This window comes from Gopherus evgoodei, chromosome 11 (assembly GCF_007399415.2).
Source record: "Gopherus evgoodei ecotype Sinaloan lineage chromosome 11, rGopEvg1_v1.p, whole genome shotgun sequence".
Lineage (NCBI taxonomy): Eukaryota > Metazoa > Chordata > Testudines > Testudinidae > Gopherus > Gopherus evgoodei.
In genome coordinates, this window is record NC_044332.1 from 38940188 (window position 1) to 38965095 (window position 24908).

At 45.2% G+C, this 24908-nt stretch overlaps 1 protein-coding gene across 2 annotated transcripts in view; it reads left to right on the forward strand.

The window, feature by feature from the left end:
- Positions 1-3: 3 nt before the first annotated feature.
- The window catches only part of CIR1 (corepressor interacting with RBPJ, 1), a 46734-nt gene continuing 21829 nt past the window's right edge, over positions 4-24908 (forward strand). The window contains exons 1-7 of one of the 2 annotated variants that reach the window (XM_030580046.1): positions 4-158; positions 8786-8880; positions 9528-9601; positions 12537-12550; positions 12654-12709; positions 13150-13198; positions 13387-13504. In XM_030580046.1, coding sequence (XP_030435906.1) covers positions 87-158; positions 8786-8880; positions 9528-9601; positions 12537-12550; positions 12654-12709; positions 13150-13198; positions 13387-13504 — 478 coding nt within the window. In that variant the 5' untranslated portion in view covers positions 4-86. The remainder of the gene's footprint in view (positions 159-8785; positions 8881-9527; positions 9602-12536; positions 12551-12653; positions 12710-13149; positions 13199-13386; positions 13505-24908) is intronic. The other variant, XM_030580047.1, reaches the window with a different exon arrangement.

The window sequence follows — 24908 nt, forward strand, 5'->3', positions numbered from 1 at the left end:
CGCCCCCTGCCCCGGAAGCTGGGGCCTGGCCTGGCGCAGCAGAGCGACTCGAGCGAGTGGCCTGAGCCGGGCCCAGCGCCGCCGCCATGGGGAAATCCTTCGCCAACTTCATGTGCAAGAAAGACTTTCACCCCGCCTCCAAATCCAACATCAAAAAGGTGAGCGAGCGGGGCCGGAGTCCCGCTACATCCCCCCGATACCCCCGCGGCCGGAGACACTGACCTCCGGTACAGCCCCCCGACACTGCCCCGGCCAGAGCCCCATCCCCCACTACAGCCCCCCCGACACTGCCCCCTCCCCCCCGGTACAGCCCCCCGACACTGCCCCGGCCACAGCCCCATCCCCCGGTACAGCCCCCCGACACTGCCCCGGCCAGAGCCCCATCCCCCACTACAGCCCCCCCGACACTGCCCCCTCCCCCCCGGTACAGCCCCCCGACACTGCCCCGGCCACAGCCCCATCCCCCGGTACAGCCCCCCGACACTGCCCCGGCCAGAGCCCCATCCCCCGGTACAGTCCCCCGACACTGCCCCGGCCACAGCCCCATCCCCCGGTACAGCCCCCCGACACTGCCCCGGCCAGAGCCCCATCCCCCGGTACAGTCCCCCGACACTGCCCCGGCCACAGCCCCATCCCCCGGTACAGCCCCCCGACACTGCCCCGGCCAGAGCCCCATCCCCCACTACAGCCCCCCCGACACTGCCCCCTCCCCCCCGGTACAGCCCCCCGACACTGCCCCGGCCACAGCCCCATCCCCCGGTACAGCCCCCCGACACTGCCCCGGCCAGAGCCCCATCCCCCGGTACAGCCCCCCCGACACTGCCCCGGCCACAGCCCCATCCCCCGGTACAGCCCCCCGACACTGCCCTGGCCAGAGCCCCATCCCCCGGTACAGTCCCCCGACACTGCCCCGGCCAGAGCCCCCTCCCCCCCGGTACAGTCCCCCGACATTGCCCCGGCCAGAGCCCCCTCCCCCCCGGTACAGCCCCCCGACACTGCCCCGGCCACAGCCCCATCCCCCGGTACAGCCCCCCGACACTGCCCCGGCCAGAGCCCCATCCCCCGGTACAGTCCCCCGACACTGCCCCGGCCACAGCCCCCTCCCCCCCGGTACAGCCCCCCCGACACTGCCCCGGCCACAGCCCCCTCCCCTCCGGTACAGCCCCCCGATACTCCTGCGGCCGGAGACACTGACCTCCGATACATCCCCCCAATACTGCCCCGGCCACAGCCCCCTCCCCCAGTACATCCTCCCGATACTCCTGCGGCCGGAGACACTGACCTCCGGTACAGCCCCCCCGATACTGCCCAGGCCACAGCCCTCTGATATTGCCCTGACCACAGCCCCCTCCCCCGGTACAGCCCCCCGACACTGCCTCGGCCACAGCCCCCTCCCTCGCTACAGCCCCGCAGTACCCCGCGGCCGGAGACACTGACCTCCGGTACAGCCCCCCGATACTGCCCCGGCCACAGCCCCCTCCCCTGGTACAGTCCCCCGATACCCCCGCTGCTGGAGACACTGATCTCCGGTACAGCCCCCCGATACCCCCGCGGCCGGAGACACTCATCTCCGGTACAGCCCCCCGATACTGCCCTGGTCCCAGCCCCCTCCCCCAGTACAGCCCCCCGATACCCCCGTGGCCGGAGACACTGATCTCTGGTTCATCCCCCCGATACTGCCCCGGCCACAGCCCTCTCCCCCTGGTCCAGCCCCCTGATACCCCTGCGGCTGGAGACACTGATCTCCGGTACATCCCCCCGATACTGCCCCGGCCCCAGCCCCCTCCCCCAGTACAGCTCCGCGATACTCCCGCGGCCGGAGACACTGACCTCCGGTACATCCCCCTGATACCCCCGCGGCTGGAGACACCGATCTCCGGTACATCTCCCCGATACTGCCCCGGCCACAGCCCTCTCCCCCCGGTACAGCCCCCCGATACCCCCGCGGCCGGAGACACTGACCTCCGGTACAGCCCCCCGATACCCCCGCGGCCGGAGACACTGACCTCCGGTACAGCCCCCCGATACCCCCGCGGCCGGAGACACTGACCTCCGGTACAGCCCCCCGATACTGCCCTGGCCACAGCCCCCTCCCCCGGTACAGCCCCCCGATACCCCCGCGGCCGGAGACACTGACCTCCGGTACAGCCCCCCGATACCCCCGCGGCCGGAGACACTGACCTCCGGTACAGCCCCCCGATACCCCCGCGGCCGGAGACACTGACCTCCGGTACAGCCCCCCGATACTGCCCTGGCCACAGCCCCCTCCCCCGGTACAGCCCCCTGATGCCCCCGCGGCCGGAGACACTGATCTCCGGTACAGCCCCCCCGATACTGCCCTGGCCACAGCCCCCTCCCTCGGTACAGCCCCCCGATACCCCTGCGGCCGGAGACACTGACCTCCGATACATCCCCCCAATACTGCCCCGGCCACAGCCCCCTCCCCCAGTACATCCTCCCGATACTCCTGCGGCCGGAGACACTGACCTCCGGTACAGCCCCCCCGATACTGCCCAGGCCACAGCCCTCTGATATTGCCCTGACCACAGCCCCCTCCCCCGGTACAGCCCCCTGATGCCCCCGCGGCCGGAGACACTGATCTCCAGTACAGCCCCCCGATACTGCCCTGGCCACAGCCTTCTCCCCCTGGTACAGGCTTCCGATACCCCCGCGGCCAGAGACATTGACCTCCGGTACATCCCCCCGATACTGCCCAGGCCACAGCCCCTTCCACCCCAGTACAGCCACTAACCCCTGGTACAACCCCCAGCTACCACCCTGGCCAGAGACACTGACCCTCAGTACAGCCTCTGCCGGAGACACTGATCTCCAGCAGAACTCCCTGATACCACCCCAGCCAAAGATACTAATCCTTGGTACAGCCCTAGCCGGAGCTACTGACCCCTGGTACACCGCAGCCCGGTACGGCCCCGGCTGGAGACACTGCACAGGGTGGAGCCACTGACCCCTGGTACTACCCCCTGATACCACCCTGGCCAGAGCCGCTGACCCCCAGTACATTCCTTCCCACCCCCTGGGTAACCGCTCTGGTAAATTTGGGCCATATATTTTTTTCCTCCAAAAGGAGTCCTAATTTTGATGGGGCTTGGCCATATCATGCTGGTTATTGACCTGAAGCAACTTGGGTTTGACAGTTTTAGAGTGTAACAACTTTGTTCTAGAAAACAAAATGTCTAAAACTGGCTGTCATACGTGCTATGACTTGTAGAGAGTGGTGAGACAGCATTCAGAGTTTGGGGACTAGTCAGGGGATGATGCATGACTCGGCGGAATATTTATTAAACGTTCCTTGTGCGTGCCCTAAGTAACCATGTACTCTTACTGATGTCACCTCTGCCATTCCACCACATACCCTGTCTACTGCTTTGTTTTGCTTTGCATCAATTCTGAAATTAAATTGTAAACATTTTGGAGCTGGTTCCCTGTATTTGAATGCGACTCCATGCTGATCCAGTTGCTGGATTTAGGGACCATCAGCATGGATTCATTGGCAGAAATGGGTTTCAGTCTGTATTATGAGATGCAAACCACACTTTGGGCACAGTAAAATATTAGCTAATAGTACCTAGAAAGAGGGCTGGCCTTAGGGGTGGGTCACCCGGGCAACCGCCCAGGGACACCATGGTCAAGAGGACACCGGGCAGCAGTGCAGAGGTGCTCCTTGTCAGTATGGATTCAGAAGCTTTTCCTGGTTAGCAGGGAAGCGCTGGGTGGTGGGGTGCCCAGTTTTCTCCCTGCTTCCTCCCAGTGGAGGAACATGAGGGAGGAGCGAGCAGTGATGCACAGGTGCTGCTCAGTCCCCAACATTCCTCCATGAGCCCAGGGGACTGTGGGGAGAGCGAGGAGCAACACCAAGCATTCTGTGCATCCAGATCACTTACCTCACCTGAACTGTGCTGTGAGGTGAGCATCAAGATTTGCTGCTCTGTTGTCTTCCCCTTACACAGCCCTGGGTGGCAGAAGTGACCAGGATGCAGGGAGCCCTGACCTTGCTTCTCCCCTCACAATCTCCTAGGGGTGTGTTGGAGGAGCAGCATTGGAGTGGGGAGTGAGCAACAAAACCAGCTGCTCCATGCATCCAGGTCAATTTCCCTATGTAGGTGAAAAAGGGGGCACAATGCAGGGGTTGGGGTGCAGGATGGGGGTGCAGGGGTTGGGGAGCCCACGAGGGCCAGGCAATGGGGGAGGTGACACCCAGGGAGGACAGGATACCAAAATACAAGTTCGCCCAGGGCACCATTTTCCCTAAGGCTGGTTCTTAAAAAGACAGGAAGTGGGTAATTTCTTGCTCAACTTTTCCAGATTCACATTATTTGATTGTCATGAGAAGTGAGTGTATTGTCAAAGTATTTAAAAACAATTAAAAAAGGAATGAGAGCCATCCTGGCTATCAGAGGCAGATACAATACATCAAGCAGCTGCCCAGGATGGATTTTCACACTGCAGCTATGTCAACAGTAGGCACACTTTACCAGTAGAGGATACCAGTATACTAAATTGGCAAAGTGCTCCTAGGGTGAATGCAGTTTATACTGACAAAGCTGTGCTTTGTATCTGTTTAGTAAAACCACCCTCTCATGATTGAAACAAACTACACTGTAAAAACAGCTTTGCCAGTGTAGCTGTGCCTACAATATACACTGCTCACTGACTTGGTTGTGCTGACAGAAGTCTGGAATGTAGACCTTTCCCAGCTTTGTCTATGCTAGAGCTTTTTAGGCCTCCTCTGTACATGAAAATTACTCTGGGTTGAGGTAGGGTTTGAATTTAAAGCAGAATATTGCGGAATAACTCCAGGTATGGCCACTTGTATTCTGGAATAAGAATGCCTTTTCCTGATTTAGCTTAATCCACAGTAAGGTCTGGTCTACACTAGGAAATTAGGTCAACATAACTAAATCGTTCAGGGATGCGAAAAATCCACACCCTTGAGCAATGCAGTTAATCCAACCTAACCTTTGGTGTAGACAGTGCTAGGTCAACAGGAGAATTCTGTCAACCTAGCTACTGCCTCTTGGGGAGGTGGATTATCTATACCAATGGGAGAACCCCTCCAGTCAGCATAGGTAGTGTCTTCACTGTTGAACTACAGCGATGCAGCTGCCGTTGCCTTTTAAGTGTAGACAATCCATAAGAGTTATCACACATGGCATAGCTAGCTATTCCAGAATAAATCTATGTGTAGACAAACCCTTACCTTGTTTGCCAATTAACTCCAGGTAGTTAACATATTTGTAATAAACATTTGGGGAGGATCCAGACTAACCTTTACATGTATCAGAGTAGTTAATGTGTTAAGTATGTTAAGTACCTTGAGTTAATGGGAGGGGGGGGAGAGAATCGCTAGGGCAGACAAACCTGAGGGGCTGGTTATAGCACATAAGGGGTAGGTCCTAATCTTGGCTGTAATCGGGAAGCAGATATGATATGGCCACATTAGCACATCTGTTTGCATGATCAGGTCCCTTATTTTAAGAGTCACTTGCATTGACATGTAGAAGTTGGAAATATGTTCTTTATTTCTGCATTTTTAAACATGAGATTGTGACTTAACTGCATTTTCTGTTAACAAATTATAGCTAGCTAATTATTGCTTCATTGAAAGAAGGACTGTATGCAAGATTGTGCTGTGAGATTGTTTAATCTGCACCTAAAAATCAATGTATGATGAGTATAAAATAACTGTATTTAACAGCCCATCTGAAGTGTGACCTCTTACTTTGCCTCTAATATACAACATAAGCCATGAGACAATTGTATACTAAAGCTTACAGCCACAAGATAGAAAATTGCACCAATAACAAATGAAGACTCTGGAACAAATTCATTGATAAAAGTGAGCATAGTCCTTGACAGAAGGTGCCTGTTCAGGAAAAAGTTTGTTTAGGGGATCAGGGCAGTACAAGGCAGCCCTGACTTCCTGTTCCGGTGGTGAGCAGTGCTGGCTGGAGAGAAGGTGTATGGCCAAAGCAGTTGGGCAAAATGTGGCTTCATTATATCCCTTAATCAGCTTCAGTCAGAGCTGCCCCACTACCTGACTGGCAGAAGTCTGGGGTAAAGGGTGGAAACACTATCTGACCTTCCCTGGAGCCAGAATGGGGCGGGGGGGCGGGGGGGGGGTACTTTGGCTTTATTCTATTCTATATAGGTTTTTATACTGCCCTACTTACCATAGCGTTGAAGTGTGTTCCAGGTAGTGTCCATTGAAAATATAACACTGAGCTCAGGCAATGACTGTTATTTAGTAACTGCTTTGAGTTCACCATTGTGCATATCTGTACATGTAAATGCATATGTGCAGTTTTTGTTATTAAATAACTTAATAGTTTGTAAAGGATCCAAGTGCTGCTAGGTGATTATCACACGATTATCCTTATCCAGGATGGGTGTGATTTATTTTGCTGTTCAGAAACCCACTTTTAGGCTGCAGTCTTGATCCACAGAACCAGGGACGACGGAAGGTCCCTAAAATTGACAGGGCCATGGGGACCCAAACCATGGCCCCGCTCCCTCACATTGCCCCCATTCCCCAAGGCCCTGCCCCCTCGAGCCGCCCCTCTCCAACACCTCTTCCCATTGCTCGCACTTGTGGCTGGTAAAAAGTGGGAGGGCATAGCAGTACCCCTACACAGAGCTGATGTAGCGCTGCAGCCAACTCTTTTTCCTACCCTGCTGAGATGCTTATTTCCAGCAGCCCATCCCAATCCAGGTGACGTTCCTCCTCCTGCCACATGTGAGATAAGAAAGCTATAATTTGACAATTCATTTTTTATAATTTCTGTGGCATCTCTGTAGAGTAAAATAACCTAAAGTTGGATGATGGTAGTATTGCTTCATCTTATTATCCTCTTATATGGTTTATTTAATATTATTTGCTTCATTTCTGTGGGTTAAAACGCCTTAAGTCTTCTCTTATTACAGTCCAACTTTTGCTTTCAGCTATTTTTGATGATGTGCACATCTATAGAAAAATGACCTCAAGATGATACCTCTTTTATCTGCATCATTTTGCAGTGCAATGATTGTTTGCTGCACATACAGACGTAGTTGGACATTATTTTATAGGATATAATTTTGTACAGGCATCCTTTTATTCTATTTTGTTTATATGAAGAATTTGTAGATGATGTTTGATCATAAGCAGCAAATCACAATTCTGATCATATTAATAATAGGGCTGTCAATTAATCACAGTTAACTTACACTATTAACTCAAAAATTGTGATAAAAAAATTAATCACAATTAATCACACTAACAATAGAATACCAATTGCAATTTATTAAATATTTTGGATGTTTTTTCTTCATTTTTAAATATATCAATTACAACACAATACAAAGTGTACAGTGTTCACTTCATATTATTTTTTATTACAAATATTTGCACTGTAAAAATGATAAAAGAAATAGTATTTTTCAGTTTACCTCATACAAGTACTGTAGTGAAATCTCTTTATTATGAAAGTGCAACTTACAAATATATACAAATATGCAGTTGTTACATAACTGCACTCAAACAAAACAAACAAAACCTTAGAGCCCACAAGTCCACTCAGTCCTACTTCTGTTCAATAAATCACTCAGACAAACAAGTTTTTTTACATTTACAGGAGATAATGCTGTGCATGTCTTAATTACAATGGCACCTGAAAGTGAGAACAGGCATTTGCACGGCACTGTTGTAGCTGGCATCACAAGATATTTACATGCCAGATGTGCTAAATATTCATATGCCTCTTCATGCTTTGGCCATCATTCCAGAGGACGTGCTTCCATGCTGATGACGCATGTTAAAAAAATAATGCATTAATTAAATTAGTGACTGAACTCTTTGGGGGAGAATTGTATGTCTCCTGCTCTGTTTTACCCACATTCTGCCATATAGTACATGTTACAGCAGTCTCGAATGATGACCCAGCACATGTAGTTCATTTTAAGAACATTTTCACTGCAAATTTGACAAAATGCAAATATGATACCAATGTGAAATTTCTAAAGATAGCTACAGCACTTGACCCAAGGTTTAAGAATCTGAAGTGTCTTCCAAAATCTGAGAGGAACGAGGCGTGGAGCATGCTTTCAGAAATCTTAAAAGAGCAACACTCTGATGTGGAAACTACAGAACCCAAACCACCAAAAAGGAAATCAGCCTTCTGTTGGTGGCATCTGACTCATGATGATGAAAATGAGCATGCGTCAGTCTGCACTGCTTCGGCTCGTTATTGAGCAGAACCCATCATCGGCATGGATGCATGTTCTCTGGAATAGTGATTGAAGCATCGAGAGACTTATGAATCTTTAGCGCATCTGGCACATAAATATCTTGTAATGCTGGCCAGATCAGTGCCATGCAAATATCTCTGCTCACTTTCAAGTTCAACTTTCATGATAGAGACTGCACTACAGTACTTGTATTAGGTGAATTGAAAAATACTATTTCTTTTGTTTTTTTACAGTGCTAATGTTTGTAATAAAAAATAAATATAAAGTGAACACTGCTCACTTTGTATTCAGTGTTGTAAATGAAATCAATATATTTGAAAATGTAGAAAACATCCAAAAATATTTAAATAAATTGTATTCTATTATTGTTCAACAGTGTGATTAATCGTGATTAATTTTTTAAATTGCTTTACAGCCCTGGTTAATATATAAGTAGACTGTGAGACTATATTGTTTTATGTGCATCTCTGCTATAACAGGATTTTACTTATAGGTAATGAACATTTAAGATTAATTTTTAACTAGTGTGTATTTTAAATAGGTATGGATGGCAGAACAGAAAATATCGTATGATAAGAAGAAACAAGAAGAACTAATGCAACAATACCTTAAAGAACAGGAATCTTATGATAATAGGTGAGAACTTCCGCAGTATTAATAAAAGCTCAATTTTCCTTCCTCTCTGTATTCTGTGGTATTAAGAAACAGACCATATTCAGGTGCTTGTGGTTGCATCACCACCTGGTTTCCATAAGTCCCATAGTCCTAAATGTTTCTCATCATTTTTAACAGTGATTCATAAATTTGAGTCTACGTAAGCAGGGGTCATATAGATTTTGGTCCCTCCTTTTGTTTTGGACCATCAGTTTTCTGTTTGCTCCACTAATACTTCAAAAGTTTTATGAGTATTTATCTGATTCATATAAATGCAATACTGCAGTCTCTGCTTGAAGCAACAAGTTACCAGAGATTGCTGCAAATATGTGTGGTACAAGTGTACTAGCCTAAGTCTGCTTTTCATAATGCTGCTAGCACAGAAGTGAGACAGGTGTCTTCTGAAACGTTCATGTATTGTGTTATGTAGCAGTGCCTGCAAAGCCATTGACCAATCTCTATATTCTTTTAATATTTAATCTGTAATGTTACCCTAACAAATGGGAAATCGTGAATTGTTGTCACAATTCTCGTGTGCTTTTCATGTCTATTTTAAAATACCTCTTTTAGTAAATAACGTAAATTTGTGTATTTCCTGTGATATGTCCTAAACTGTTCTTTTAATTTAGATTGCTTATGGGTGATGAACGTGTGAAGAATGGTCTTAATTTTATGTATGAGGCCCCACCAGGAGCAAAGAAAGGTACTTCTGATTTCTTACCATCTTGTGAGAAATTTGATCTAACTATGTTGTGCGCTTGCACAAAAAATGTTAATAACCTTAAGGTTGTAAAGTCAGGTGCTCAAAAGTTAGGAAATGACATACTTAATGTTGCCCCGGCAACCTTTGTGCACTTGCATTATGAGATATGCAATCTTTTATGACATGATCACATACTATTGTTTCCACAAGAAAACTGTTTCCCAATGTTCTCTGGAATGAGAAACTTTTTTTTTTAAGTATAAATATTTTTACAAGATGTGCCTTCTGCTGATCCCTGACAACGGTGGTCCCTGTTTCCCCTGCCAAATTTCAAGCTTTTACTCCAAAGCATGGTGGTGCTAGAGCTTCTCACTGAAATGGTTGTAAAGATTTTTTTCTATTTTAAATCCTGGGCAAAACAACATTTTTTACCCTAATAGTGTTCTCTGAAATACCCTAAGCTTTTTTGCTGAAACTTAAAAAAATCTCAGCCTAAGGCAGAAACCTTTCATGGGAAATGTTAACCCAAATGATTGAAGTTTGGGAAAGTTGTTATAAGTGACTGAAATAGGGTCTTATAATGGGAAGTGTCAGGCAGCCTTTCTATGGTAGGACCTGCCTGCAATAGTGTTTTGTAGATATATAGAACACTAGCAGATTTTTTTTCTATTTCTAAGTGAGTTTGTAGTATGAATAAGGTAGTACTTTAACAAATCTAATGTAACGTGCTAAGATTTCTTCTAATTACAAGAGAGTACATCGCTAAAAAGCGTATAATGTTTAATCAGAATAATTAAATAACCCACATCTTGTCAGTATGACCAGAGAGAATCTGAATCCACATTAGAAGCCCTTGGAAATGAGACAGCTTCTTTGTTGTAAAGTAAGTTCTATAATTTAACTTAAAGGTTCTTAAACCGGGTTTTTAAAAAGACTGTCAATTTAAACAATCTTAGATACAAATGTAATCTTTTAACTTTACTGTTGTTACAAGTAGCCCTTAAAATGACTATCTCTGAAATACAGGAATATTGTTTTCCTCTAGTTTTTGTGTTAGTTTACTTTGTGTGTCTGACAGCATTTTGTGTATAATTGGATTGTCTCTTTCCCGGTATAGTCAATAGGTTTTCCCTGTGTTCCAGTTTCCCTTGAAGTGAGAAACATTTTTTTTTAAGTTACAGTTATTGTAAAACCACAAAAATTAGCAAGGGATTAAGGAACTGGCATAGTACCTGAATTAATGTTTTGTTTTGTTTTTTTTGTTTTAATGACTACATTTCTAGTTGGTTTTTATGGTACTTTTAACCAAAGACATTACTATAACTAGAACTTGCCTTACAGTAACAATGAAATGGATTTCCAATGGTTTCTAATGAGAAAACTGGTTGATTGAGTTCCTCTTCATGTCAGCAACCTGTGTCCCTGCTAGGAAGTACAGTAGAATCTTACTAATGAAACAGATTGTGAATTACCACATTTTATAAATTAGCAAGTAAAAATAGTCCTTTGTCAAGATAAATGAACAAATTTTGTGACAAATACAGTTTAGGTTTAATTATTTATTTCATTTCATAGTCCAGTAGTAAATGTAGGTGAGTATCATAGATTTTGCCCCAAATCCCTAAATGGCCCCCTCAAGGATTGAAGTCACAGCCCTGGGTTTAGCGGAAAAGTAATGATAACCAGTAATATGAGATCCTACGACAGCATTATTGTTCAATTGCTACAATGTCGAGTGAGGCTGGTAGAGTTTATGTAAGAATAATCAGATTTGTGGTTAGCTAAGTGAAAATTAGTGAGGTTCTACTGTATCCATAAGAAAGCATCCCTGTAGAGAGATGGTGAATAGTTATCCAGGAATAGTGACTGTATTTAGAAAAACCTAAAAAATTCTTAATGTTATAGCATTTGCAGATAATTACTTAATGCAGTGGTTCTCAACCAGGGGTATGCATACCCCTGGAAGTATGCAGAGATTTTCCAAAGGGTACATCAACTGATCTAGATTTTGCCAAGTTTTGCAACAGGCTACATAAAAAGCACTAGCGAAGTCAATACAAACTAAAAGTCATACAGATGCTCTATATACTGTACACTGAAATGTAAGTACAATATTTATGTTCAATTTGATTTATTTTATAATTATATGATAATAAGAAAATATGCAATTTTTCAGTCATAGTATGCTATGACACATATTTTTATGTCTGATTTTGTAAGCAAGTAGATTTTAAGTGACGTGAAACTTGGGATACTTGTGGGTATGCAAGACAAATCAGACTCCTGAAAGGGGTACAGTAGTCTGGAAAGGTTGAGAGTCTCTGACTTAAACTTTAAGTCTTAAAGGATCTGTGCCTATATTACTGTTGTATCTAACTCACTGTAATGTATCACTGGACTTTTCCTTAAATCAAAATCTTTGTATGATAAACATTAATTTCATTTTGTGTAATAATGTTTCACTAAGAAATCTTATTTTAAGTAGTTTCTCAAGAATTGAAAACGTAGGCCCCAATCTTGTAAGCATTTAAGCACATGTATGACTTCACTGGCATAAGTAGCCCTGTGGAAATCTGAGACAACTCACAGTAGTGAAGTTAAGCTTGTGCATAAGTGTTAGGAGGATCAAGACCCTAGATACTGGCCCATTAGGTTATTTTGTTACTCTGAACTTCATTTTATTTACCACTAATAAATGCAGAGCTCAACACCAAGGTGCAAAAATGCTATATAACTTCAGCTATGTCCTCCTTCTCCTTTGTTGTGTTAATTTAAAAAGTCTGAGGGGAGGAAGTTTTATACCTATGTTTCAAGGCAGTATTACAATATTATAAATCTTTAAAATGTTTTGCCTCCAATGTAGATCTCCACAACAGGCTATGTCCGTGATTAATGTCCTGTCTTATTTTTTTTCATGCTTTTCTGTACTTCAAAGAAGAATCCAAAGAGGTAATCCAGCACATCAATTCTTAACACTTTCTTTACAATTACTTAATATAACTTTCAAACCTGATATGAGATTTTCAGCATTCTTGTATTTTATGTTTTACAGCAAGAGGGAGAAACTGAGTATAAATTTGAATGGCAGAAAGTAGCCCCACGAGAAAAGTAAGAACTATTTATTTATCTGGATAAAATCCACTCTTTTTGGAATTAGTTTCCATTTTGTTGTGCTTTCTTTCCTTCTGTTACTTTTCAAGCAGATGGTTTCTCTTATTCTGTCATGTCTGGTTAATCAAGCTTTTAAAAACTAGAACACACAAAACTCCTCAATCAGCTGTTTTTCTCTTGGTTTTGTTGTGGGTGCATATTTGAAAACCCCTGTTTTAGTACTGCACACACTTAAGTACGCTTTTAAGTTATTTGAAATTCCTCCCACTTGTGTGTATTGTTTGAGATACTTTGATTTTGGGATAGATATTAATCCTATACATCTAACAATGAGATGTTCTTTGGTAGTTTTGTATATGATCGTTTGAAAAAACTTTTCTGATTATTTGATTGTATTAATCTTAAGACTTTAATCTGTTTCTTTCTGCATGTAACAGATATGCTAAGGATGACATGAACATCAGAGATCAGCCATTTGGTATCCAGGCAAGTTACATTTACCTTTGAGTGTCTTAGGTGTATTTCACATGTTTGTCTAACTACGTGACATTCACATTAATTGTATCCTATTCAGTAAGTTAAAACACCTCCTTAGACTTAAGAACATAGCAAGTTACTAGAAGACATGAAATTATATTGTTAACTCAATTATGTCTATGCTGTTTATTCATCAGGTGCGGAATGTAAGGTGTATTAAATGCCACAAGTGGGGTCATGTAAACACTGACCGAGAATGTCCTTTGTTTGGTCTTTCTGGAATTAATGCAAGTTCAGTTTCCAGTGATGGATCAGGTAGGCACTAGAAATGCATTTAAAATGTTTTATAATTGTCTATCTCAGAAAGGACTGACTATAAATCTTGAAGGCATTTCTTAGATCTAAATATTGAATGTACAGGAACATCATGTTTCAAATGGTAGATGAAATAGGAAACAAGAATCCTTGATTCTAAATGTTGTATCTATTGTAATTTCTAGATCATATCTTAGATTCCAAAAATCTAATTATCTAATTAGTAATACGTGAAAAAGAAATCCCATGAACATTGTCCTGGTGACATTGCTTTGCCTCTTTATGTAGGCATCTAGTTCTGATGCGGCCTTGTGATGTCTACTTCACATCTACTTTCTGAATGGAAAAAAGATTCTTCTTTGTTGATAAACTAATGAGTTAAATGGACCATCAAAATTGTGTAACCACAATTCAGACTCAAACCATAAGGGCATGGGAAGTAGGGAACACCAGTTCATACTGGTGACATACCGTATATACTCGTTCATAAGCTGAATTTTTTTTAGTAAAAAAGGGAAGCACCAGAAAAGGGGGTTGGCTTATGAACGAGTATAGAGAGGGAGAGGTGGACACAGCTCCTCCCTACAACAGAAGGAGCAAGGAGAGGCAGCAGAGCCAGAAGGGAGGAGGCGGGGCCAGAGTCTCTGCTTTTGGCTAGGCTGCTGTCCCCCCAGCTTCTGAAGCAACTGCAGCTTCGGGGCTGGCAGGCTGCAGCCATGCTGTTTGGCCCCGCCTCTCAGAGCAGGCTGTGGCCACACTGCCCAGCCTGGTGGAGCACGCTGTGGCCATGCTGCCCGGTCTGGCCCGCCGGAGCAGACTGTGGCCACGCTGCCCAGCCTGCCGGAGCAGCTCCAGCCAGGCCAGAGACATCCTCCCCTGGCCCTCCCCAGATAAGGTAGGAAGGGATGGGATGGGGAGTATGTGGGGGTCCTGGGCTAGGGGTGGAGTCATGTGGGGGGTGGTCACAGGGGTTACTCCCCTGATTCCCAGCTTCTCCCCCCACACCTCCAAAACATTTCCCCACCAGTTGCTGTCCTGGCCCATCAGGGTAAGCAGCTGGTGCGCCGGGATACTTTGTTTACCTAGGTATACCTCTGTGCCTGTGGAAGCTGGTTAACTTTCTGAGCAGAGAGGCCAAGGATAGAAGCTAAACTATGTTGCTTTCATGTAATAACTGTTAGTTCTTTTTGCATAGTCAGCCTGTCTTATTTAAAGGGACTAATTCAAAAAGTTATTTGGTGTTCCTTTATTGAAAAGTGCCATAAAGCTTTACTTCAAGAAACAGTATATCATGCTGCTTTGCTTTTAAGTAAACTCTGAGTGTGCCAGGCCTTTTTCTAGTTAGGTATCTGTCCCCAGGGCTTCTTCCCAAGCAACTGCTAGGAGCATAGTGAAAGGGATTTAGTACATCTGACATACTTTCCATTTAAACATAAGCACTATAAATTCCACAGTTTGTGTGCTCTGAAGCCAAGCACCTCCTAGCACAGAGGTGGGCAAACTTTTTGGCCCGAGGGCCACATTGAGGTTGCGAAACGGTATGGAGGGCCGGGTAGGGAAGACACCCCCGACCCATCCAACTCTCCCTGCTCCTTGTCCCCAGACCACCCCCTCTTGGGACCCCCACCCCCACCCCATCCAACCCTTCCTGCTCCCTGGAACCCCACCCCCTATCCAACCCCCCCCTCCCTGTTCCCTGACCACCCCCTCCTGGAACCCCCACCCCTAAATACCCCCTCATCGGGTTTGCTGGTGGTTTCAGCAGCCAATGAGTGGGAGCAGCAGGGGCCAAATCCCAAGGCCAAAGATGCAAAAATCTAGACCTTTTTGGCAGCAAGGATCTATTCAGCTGGTGGCCTCCAGCTCAGGATCGTGAACTAACAAGTGTTCCTGAACCATTATGATTTTAATTCCTGAAACGCAATGGCAAAATTTAAGGAACTGTTGCCACAGGAGTCCAGGGGTGGATGCTCGGCCCTAGTTGAGAAGGGAAAATCAGTGGCAAGGGTGTCTCTTCAGGCAGCCTTGGACACAGCTGATTCTGCAACCTGATCCATGGCTTCAGCTGTAGTTAAGAAGAGAAACTTGTGGCTTCAGTCCTCTGTTACTCTAAGAGGTGCAGCAGACATTGCAGGATCTTCACTTTGAAGGCACATCACTCTTCTCGGCGCAAACAGATGCCAAGCTGCATAGTCTGAAGTCTCGAGCCACCCTGAAATCCCTAGTTTACATACTCTGGCTCCTTCTTTATAAGTCCCAACTGGCGGCTTTCTTCTACCTGCCACAATCAAGATGAGACTACAGTAGAAGAAAGAGTAGAGGCTATAAAAGGAGGCCTCCATCTCAGTCCTTGTCAGCCTCCATGCCTGCACCCTCTAGGGTAATTGACAAGGTCTAAGCAGGCCTTTTGATGAGATGCTTGGTGATGATGTTCCCGGACGTATGGATCCAATATCCCTAATTTTTGTGGACCAGCTGTCCCACTTCTATTAGGTGAGGGCTTGCATTACCTCAGATTGCTTGGTTCTATGCATGATAGCACTGGGATACTCAATTCAGTTGTTCCCCTCCTTTCCACCTTCCTTCCCTGTCCCTCTTTAGGCACCCTTCCCAAGAGCAACTTCTAGCCCAGGAGGTACAGTTGCTCCTAAGGGCGGGAGCAGTGGAGAAGGTTCTGCTGGAGTTAAGGGGCCAGGGGTTCTGTTCCCATTATTTCCTAATCCTGAAAGCTAATGGCGATCTCAGACTGAACCTGGACATGCAGAACTTCAACAGATTCATGAAGAAGCTGAAGTTCCGCATGGTCTCTTTGGCCTCCATTATCCCTTCTCTGAATCCAGGGAACTGGTATCCTACCCTTGATTTGAAGGATACTTATTCTCACATTTTCGTATTTTGGGTTCACAGAAGGTTCCTATGATTCATCTTGACCCATATGCACTACCAATTTACTATCCTCCCATTTGGCCTGTCAGCGGTCCCTTGTATGTTCAGAAAGTGAATGGCAATCGTCACAGCCTTCCGGAGGAGGTAGGGGGTTTACTTCGATGACTAGCTGATCAGAGGTCAGATCAAGGGCTAGGTGGAGGCAATTGTAAAGTTAATCAACTTTCCAGGACCTGGGGCTGTTGATAAATATGCAGAAGTCTACCTTCTCCCTGGTTCAAAGGATAGAATTCATTGGGTTGATCTTTGACTCAGTCCAGGCCAGAGCCTTCTTCACAGAAACCCAATCCTAAGCTCTAGGGGTGCACAAAGAGAGCCTGAAAATCACCCCATTATCATGGGAAGAAACTGCCTGAAGCACTGGGATTTGTGGCATCGTGTTCCTATGTAATGAAACACAAGAGACTGCGGTTCAGAGTTCTTCAGACTTGGCTGGCATCAGTATATGCGCCGGGCCAACACCATTTGGACATGGTGGTCTCACTTCTCCCTTTGGTGATCACCACCCTTCTTTGGTGGCTGGACCTGTGGGCAATATATGCAGGAGTCCCATTCTCGAGGCGCCAACCATCAATGTCTCATTATAGACGTGTCAGCGATGGGATTGGGGGGCTCACTTGAGGTTCTTCAGGTCCTCTGGTCTCCAGAAGAGCTCTCACAATACATCAGCGTGAGGAAACTCAGATCATTGCACCTCGCCTGCCAGGTGTTCCAACCCCACTTACAGGGCAAGTGTGTGGCCTAGTCTACACTACATGTTTAAACCAAATTTAGCAGCGTTAAACCGATTTAACCCTGCACCTGTCCACACGAGGCCTTTTATGTCAATATAAAGGGATCTTTAAAACAATTTCTGTAATCCTCCCCGACGAGAGGAGTAGCGCTGAAATCGGTATTGCCGTGTCGAATTAGGGTTAGTGTGGCTGCAAATCGACGGTATTGGCCTCCGGCTGGTATCCCACAGTGCACCATTGTGACCGCTCTGGAAAGCAATCTGAACTTGGATGCACTGGCCAGGTAGACAGGAAAAGCCCCGCGAACTTTTGAATTTCATTTCCTGTTTGCCCAGCGTGGAGCTCTGATCAGCACGAGTGATGATGCAGTCCCAAATCCAGAAAGAGCTCCAGCATGGACCGTATGGGAGATACTGGTTCTGACTGCTGTATGGGGAGACAAATCTGTTCTATCAGAGCTCCATAACAGAAGACGAAATGACAAAGCATTTGAAAAAATCTCCAGGCTATGATAGACAGAGGCCACAGCACAGTGCTGTGTGACAAGCATAACGGAAAGCCAAAGAATCAAATGGACGGTCATGGAGGGAGGGAGGGGGTACTGAGGACTCCAGCTATCCCACAGTCCCTGCAGTCTCTGAAAAGTATTTGCATTCTTGGCTGAGCTCCCAGTGCCTGAAGGGTCAAAAACATTTTCCTGGGTGTTTCAGAGTATATGTCGTCAATTTACACCCTTCCCCTCCCCCGAAAGAAAAGAGGGAAAAAAAACGTTTCTTGCCTTTTTTTCATTGTCACCCTATGTCTACTGCATGCTGCTGGTAGACGGGGTGCTGTAGCGCTGAACACCAGCATCCCCTTCCTGGTGGCAGACGGTACAATATGACTGCTATCCATCATCATCATCAGCCCATGAGTGCTCCTGGCTGGCCTCAGTGAGGTCGGCTGGGGGCGCCTGGGTAAAAATGGGAATGACTTCTGGTCATTCCCGGCAGATGGTACAGAACGGCTGGTAACCATCTTCATCATAGCAACTGGAGGCTGAGCTCCAAACCCCCCCCCTTCATGTCTTAAAAAAAAGATTCTGTACTGCTTGGACTATCATAGCAGTGGGAGGCTGGGCTCCTCTCCCCCGCCACCCTTTAATGTCCTGCCTGGACTATCATAGCAGTTGGAGGCTTCCTCCCTCTCATTTTATCTCACTAAAAAGTCAGTGTTTCTTATTTCTGCATTCTTTATTACTTCATCACACAAATGGGGGGATACTGCCATGGTAGTCCAGGAGGATTGGGGGAGGAGGGAAGCAACAGGTGGGGTTGTTGCAGGGGCACCCCCTAGAATGGCATGCGGCTCATCATTTCTGCAGGATCTCTGGGGCTTTGACACACAGCGGCTGTGCTCTCTGGTTCTCTAGTACACTTGCCCCATATTCTAGGCAGGACTGACTCTATTTTTAGACAACACATAAAGAAGGGAGTGACCTGGGGAGTCATTCCCATTTTTGTCCATACACCCCCCGGCCGACCTCAGCGAGGCCAGCCAGGAGCACCTATGACAGCAGCAGATGGTACAGAACGACTGATAACCGTCATCTCATCTCCAATTCACAGTGGCATGGCAGACGGTGCAATAGGGATGATAACCATCTCTGCCACCTTGCAAAGGCAAATGAATGATGCTGTGTAGCACTGCAGTACCGCATCTGTCAGCAGCATCCAGTACACATATGGTGACAGTGACAAAAAGCAAAACGGGCTCCTTGGTTGCCATGCTATGGCGTCTGCCAGGGCAATCCAGGGAAAAAGGGCGCAAAATGATTGTCTGCTTTTGCTTTCACGGAGGAAGGATTGAGTGACGACTTTTACCCAGAATCACCCGCGACACTGTTTTTTGCATTGGGATCTCAACTCAGAATTCCAATGGGCGGGGGAGACTGTGGGACCTACGGGATAGCTACCCACAGTGCAACGCTCAGGAAATCGATGCTAGCCTCGGTACATGGACGCACACCGCTGAATTAATGTGCTTAGTGTGGCCGCGTGCACTCGACTTTATACAATCTGTTTTACAAAACCGGTTTATGTAAAATCAGAATAATCCCATAGTGTAGACATATCCTGTGTCAGTTCTTACAGACAACACGACAGCAATGTTTTATATAAACAGGCAAGGTGGTGCACACTCCTCTCTCCTATGCCAGGAAGCTCTTCGCCTGTGGCAATTCTGCATAGCCCACTCACTCCACCTCGAAGCTTCCTATCTCCCAGGGTTGCAGAACAAACTAACAGATCATCTCAGCAGATTCTTCTCCAAGCACCACGAGGGGTCCATCCATCCAGATGTCGTGAAAGGCATTTTCCAGAAGTGGGGGACTCGCCAGATAGATCTCTGTGTGATGAAGCACAACAAGGAGTGTCTTCAGTTTTGCTCCTTCTTTGGTCACAGCCTGGGCTCACTTGCAGATGCCTTTCTCCTCCCTTGGACGGATCATCTCTTCTATGCATTCCCTCCCTTTCCCCTCATACACAAGGTCCTGGTGAAGGTTTGGCCCTGTCAGCACTGGTTCACTACCTTCCTGGACCTCTCAGTGGAACTGCCAATCCACCTGTCTCTGTTTCCAGAACTGATCTCCCAGGACCACGGCCACCTATATCAACAGAACCTAGAGTCCCTTTCACTCACAGTCTGGAAGCTCCATGGCTGAACCTTGCACAACTAGTATGCTCCAGGCCTGTTTGCAAGGTGCTGTTAGGGAGCAGAAAACCATCCACTAGAGCCACTTACCTGGCAAAGTGGAACACTGTCTTTCATTCTAGATTGTTTAGTCCACTTGAAACTGCAAGGCCTAACAGCAATGGCTCTCAAACCTTTTTTTACTGGTGACCCCTTTCACATAGCAAGTCTCTGTGCCTCCCCTCATAAAATAAAACCACTTTTTTATATATTTAACGCCATTATAAGTGCTGGAGGTAAAGCAAGGTTTGGGATGAAGGTTGACAGCTCGCAACCCCCCATGTAATAACCTTGTGACGCCCCTGAGAGGTCCCAACCTCCAGTTTGAGAACCCTTGCCTAACAGTTTCATCTGTTAGGATCCATCTAGTTGCAATCTCGGCTTTTCATCATGGATGAGTGGCTGGTCTGTCTTCTCAAAATTGATCTGTGGTCGTTTTCTTAAGGGCCTTGGTGCAGTTATACCCCCAGGTATAACCCCCAGATCCATCAGCCACTCCGCCATTTTGGTGTTTGCAAGTCTAGTAGGACCTCCATTTCAACTGCTGGCAATATGCTCACTGCTCTATTTATCCTGGAAAGTGGCCTTCTTAGTGGCCGCTTCTGCCAGAAGGGTCTCAGAGATTTGAGCCCTTACTTTGGAGCCACCTTACACAGTCGTCTTCAAGGACAAGTTTCAATTGTGACCACACCCAGCCTTCCTGCCAAAGGTGGTCTCGCAATTCCCTAGTAACCAGGATATCTTCCTACCAGTCTTCTATCTAAAACCACATGGTAACAAGGAGGAACAGAGACTCTCTACTGTCTGGATGGTAGGCATGAATTAGCCTTTTACATAGAAGGGACTTTTCAAATGTTTGCAATGGCTAGAAACAGCTGAGTAGATAGGATGGAAAGGCCTTCCAGTCTTGCCCAGTGAATTTCATCATGAATTGCTTCCTGTATCTGCACATGCTGCAACATGGAAGCATGTTCTCTGAAATGGTGGCCGAAGCATAAAGGAGGGCATATAAATGTTTAGCATATCTGGCATGCAAATACATTGCAATGCCACCTACAAAAGTGCCATGCAAATACCTGTCCTCACTTTCTGGTGACATTGTTAATAAGAACTTGTTTGTCTTAGCGACTGGCTGAACAAGAAGTAGAGCTGAGTGGACTTGTAGGCTTTGAAGTTTCACATTGTTTTGTTTTTGAGTGTAACAAAAAAAATCTACATTTGTAAGTTGCACTTTCATGACAGATTGCACTACAGTACTTGTATGAAGTAAATTGAAAAATACTATTTCTTTTGTTCATAATTTTTACAGTGCAAATATTTAATCAAAAATAACACTCTTCTACAGCCAAAATGCTTCTGAAATAAATGTAGTCCAACTTTACTAATTCTGAGTCACTGAGAAAGAAAATGATGCTTAAAATTGTTAATTGGCTCTAGTTTTCAAGATATGCTGTTGGGTCAGTATATACGACCCTTGACTTGGGAATGGCGGAGGATAAGTGAGTTATAAAGGGAAGGGATCTCAATTTAAACCAGAAATGACTAAAATACATCTTTGACTGGATCTATGAATAAATCTATGACTGGGTTTGGACAGTGCTTGCTTTTTAGGCAAAACAATGAATGATGCAATCTGAAGCTGGTATTGCGTCATACATGATATGAATTGCATCATGTTATTCCTAGAAGTCATGGATGATGCAATCATAACGAAGCTTACATCATTCTGCTGAACAAATTGCCCTATATCAGCTCTAGAAATCATACAGTGTCGTGCTCTCTTATTTGTCAGTGTTTGATTTTGCAAAGGGACACATTTCTGTTTAGCCAAAGTGAGCAGAGATGCCTCGTACTTGTGTGAACAGTGCAGATAACTTCTGCTATGTTTGTGGTGAAGTGACTTTTGCATCACAAAAGCGCAGTATAACCACTATGGTTAAGAGAGCCTATCACCTTTCTTTTGGCTGCAAAATTGGAGATCAGGACAAGAGGTGGGCCCCACACACATGCTGCAACACTTGTGCAACAAATCTTTGTCAGTGGTTGAACAGGAAATGGAAATCTATGCCTTTTGCAGTGCCAATGATTTGGAGAGAGCCAACAGATCATACCAGCAATTGTTATTTCTGCATGGTGCTTCCAGTTGGGAAAGGTGTGTCAAAGAAGAAAAAGTGGACTGTGCATTATCCAAACATTCCATCAGCTATACGCCCAGTACCCCACGGAGAAGGACTGCCAGTTCCTGATGCACCAGAATCATTCTCACTTGAGTCAGACGAGGAAGAGGATGAAACTTCTGGTCCTGAACCATCAATGTCACAGGACCCACATTTTCTCTCATCCTCCTCCTCTGAAGCACACCTCATAACACAAGGTGAACTGAATGACCTTGTCAGGGATTTGTAACTACCCAAGAGTAAGGCAGAGCTGTTGGGCTCCAAACTACAGCAGTGGAATCTCCTGGCAGGCTATCAGGGCAAATGGAGCCCATCAATGCTTGCAGACTATTGCTGGACAGTGACAAGAGATGCTCCATTTAATGAATACAAGAGACAAGCCAAGAAGCGCCGAGTAGACACTGAATAGGACTAAACTATGTACATAATAGTTTTTTGCCTTTTTGTTTCATAATAAATTTTATTTATATACCCTTTTGCTGATTTTTAAAATGTTACATAAACAGGACAGGTGAAATATTATCATGTAAAGCAACCATAAACACATGAAAAGACCTAGGTTTACAATTTATGATTAGAACTCTACTATCTACAAAATATACATAGACATAAAATGTAAAAACTTAAATATCTTAGAAGCAGTAGCCAATCAGTTGTTTTAATTGTCACATTTGAATTCAGCACATCAAAATACATAATCAAGATCACATTTTATCTCTGAAGCAGACAACTTCTCAAAAATTGTAGACCAGTGTAATATACACTTTGATTTCAATTACAACACAGAATTCAATATATTTGAAAATGTAGCAAAAACATCCAAAATATTTAACAAATTTCAATTGGTATTCTATTGTTTAACAGTGCAATTAAAACTGCAATTAATTGTGATTAACTCAAAAAATTAATCGCATAAGTTAACTGTGAATAATTGACAGCCATAATTTTTTGCAACACACGGGTTGCAGATCCCCTGATTGGTTCCCTGCATTTTTCCCTGTGTCCGAAACATTTGTCCGTCTCCTATCCACAGACGAATACACCTGGTTTCTACTGCATTCTGGGCTTTCCTTGTCCATAATAGAGAAGCAAAGCTTTACACCTACATGTGCAAATGGGGCTTAAGTTAGTTGATGTGCATGAGCATCAGTGAATTTCCTGATTCTTGAGTTCTTGTCTTTTAGTTATATGCTCTGTAGCTTTAATACAGACTCTAAATGGTTAATTATTAGTGTACACACATGGGCTAAACTGGAATCCATGACAGTTGCTGTTTTTCCCCATTGGCTGGCTGGCTTGCTTGCTTTTTTCCCTTTGCTAGTCCTGGCTCATCCATTGACAATTGTACTGTCTTTCCCGCTGCTCAGGCACATAACTTTGGTGTTATTTTTGACTCCTCTTCTCCAAAATCCAGGTGCTCAATAAATCCTGTCACTACTTTCTTTATAATACCTGAACAATTAATTAAGAGAGTACTAGTTAAAAATCCAAGTGAGAGCTTGTGACTTTTCAGTACATAGCAAATAAATGTTATCTCCCTTTAATTTTAGAAAGCTGGCAGAAATCTATATTAAACACAAATAGTCCAAAGCACTTCCATTGTTTTGGCTGCTAACCCAAGCCCTAAATGAGAATTATGGGAATGTGGTTTTTTTTTGGGGGGGGGGGGATTCGGGGGGGGTGGATTAATACCAAGATTTTGTAACGTTCTAGATGAGTGGTCCTCAACCCATGGGCTGCTTGCGGCCCAATCCGCACACAGCTGTGGCACATGTGATAGCCTCAGGGCCATACAGGTTATGTGTGTATACAGATATAGATATAATATTGTGTGGATGCAGCCCGCATAACACACAGAGAGCTGCATGTGCGGCCTGTTATACCAATTATATTAGACCAGTAAAAACCAGCAGGATCTTATTAAAGGGGACAAGGCAAAGATGCCACATTTATTATGATAACAATTTATGACTAATAACTAATATCTTAATTCTTATACACACACATTATACCTATTACCTATACACACACACACACACACACACATTCACATTATACCTAATACCTATACACACACACATACATTCACACACACACATCCACATTCATCAGGTGTTCTGCAGCTGCTGCATAGTTACCAGTCCTGAAGATAGCTTAAGTTCATGGCTTGATTTTGCAGCTTGGGTTCGTAGCTTGTGGCAGCTAACTGGCCAGGAAAGCTGGGCACAAGGCTGAGCTGGATCTCTGTTGGGCAGGCACCGATGTTCTTCCATGTTGGCAACAGAATGTTACCCAGAGTCTCTCATCTCACCTTTCTTTTTTTATAGGCTTTTAGTTTGGATTCAAAGTCTATAGGTCTTGCTGTGTCACGCTGCCTCTGGGTTTAGATTGATCACCCATCAATTGCAGGCGTGACTTTCAGCCTTGGACCTGGCTTTGATCTTCCTTCTGTTGTTCTGTTGTCCTTTTCTTTTTAGGGTGAATGCTTCTTACTTTGTTTAGGGCTGTTGTCGAGGTCTTCAGCCGCTGGTATTTGAACTTTATCTCATCAGGACAGGCTGGGGCTGGAGGTTGATTCCATCATTCATATATACCTCATTCACACATCTAAACTAAACTAATAAGATTACAGCAGGGTTTGCAAAAATGAAGGTTGGAGGAAGCTTTTACAAAATGGAGTGAATGTTTTAAAATGGGGTTTGAATTACAATATGGAACAGAAGTTACAGTATAGGCAAGTGTAGTGAATGGTGAACAGAAGTTACATTAATAAAGTGAACAGTTGAAAACAATTTCATTTATCAGTTCTACAGGCCC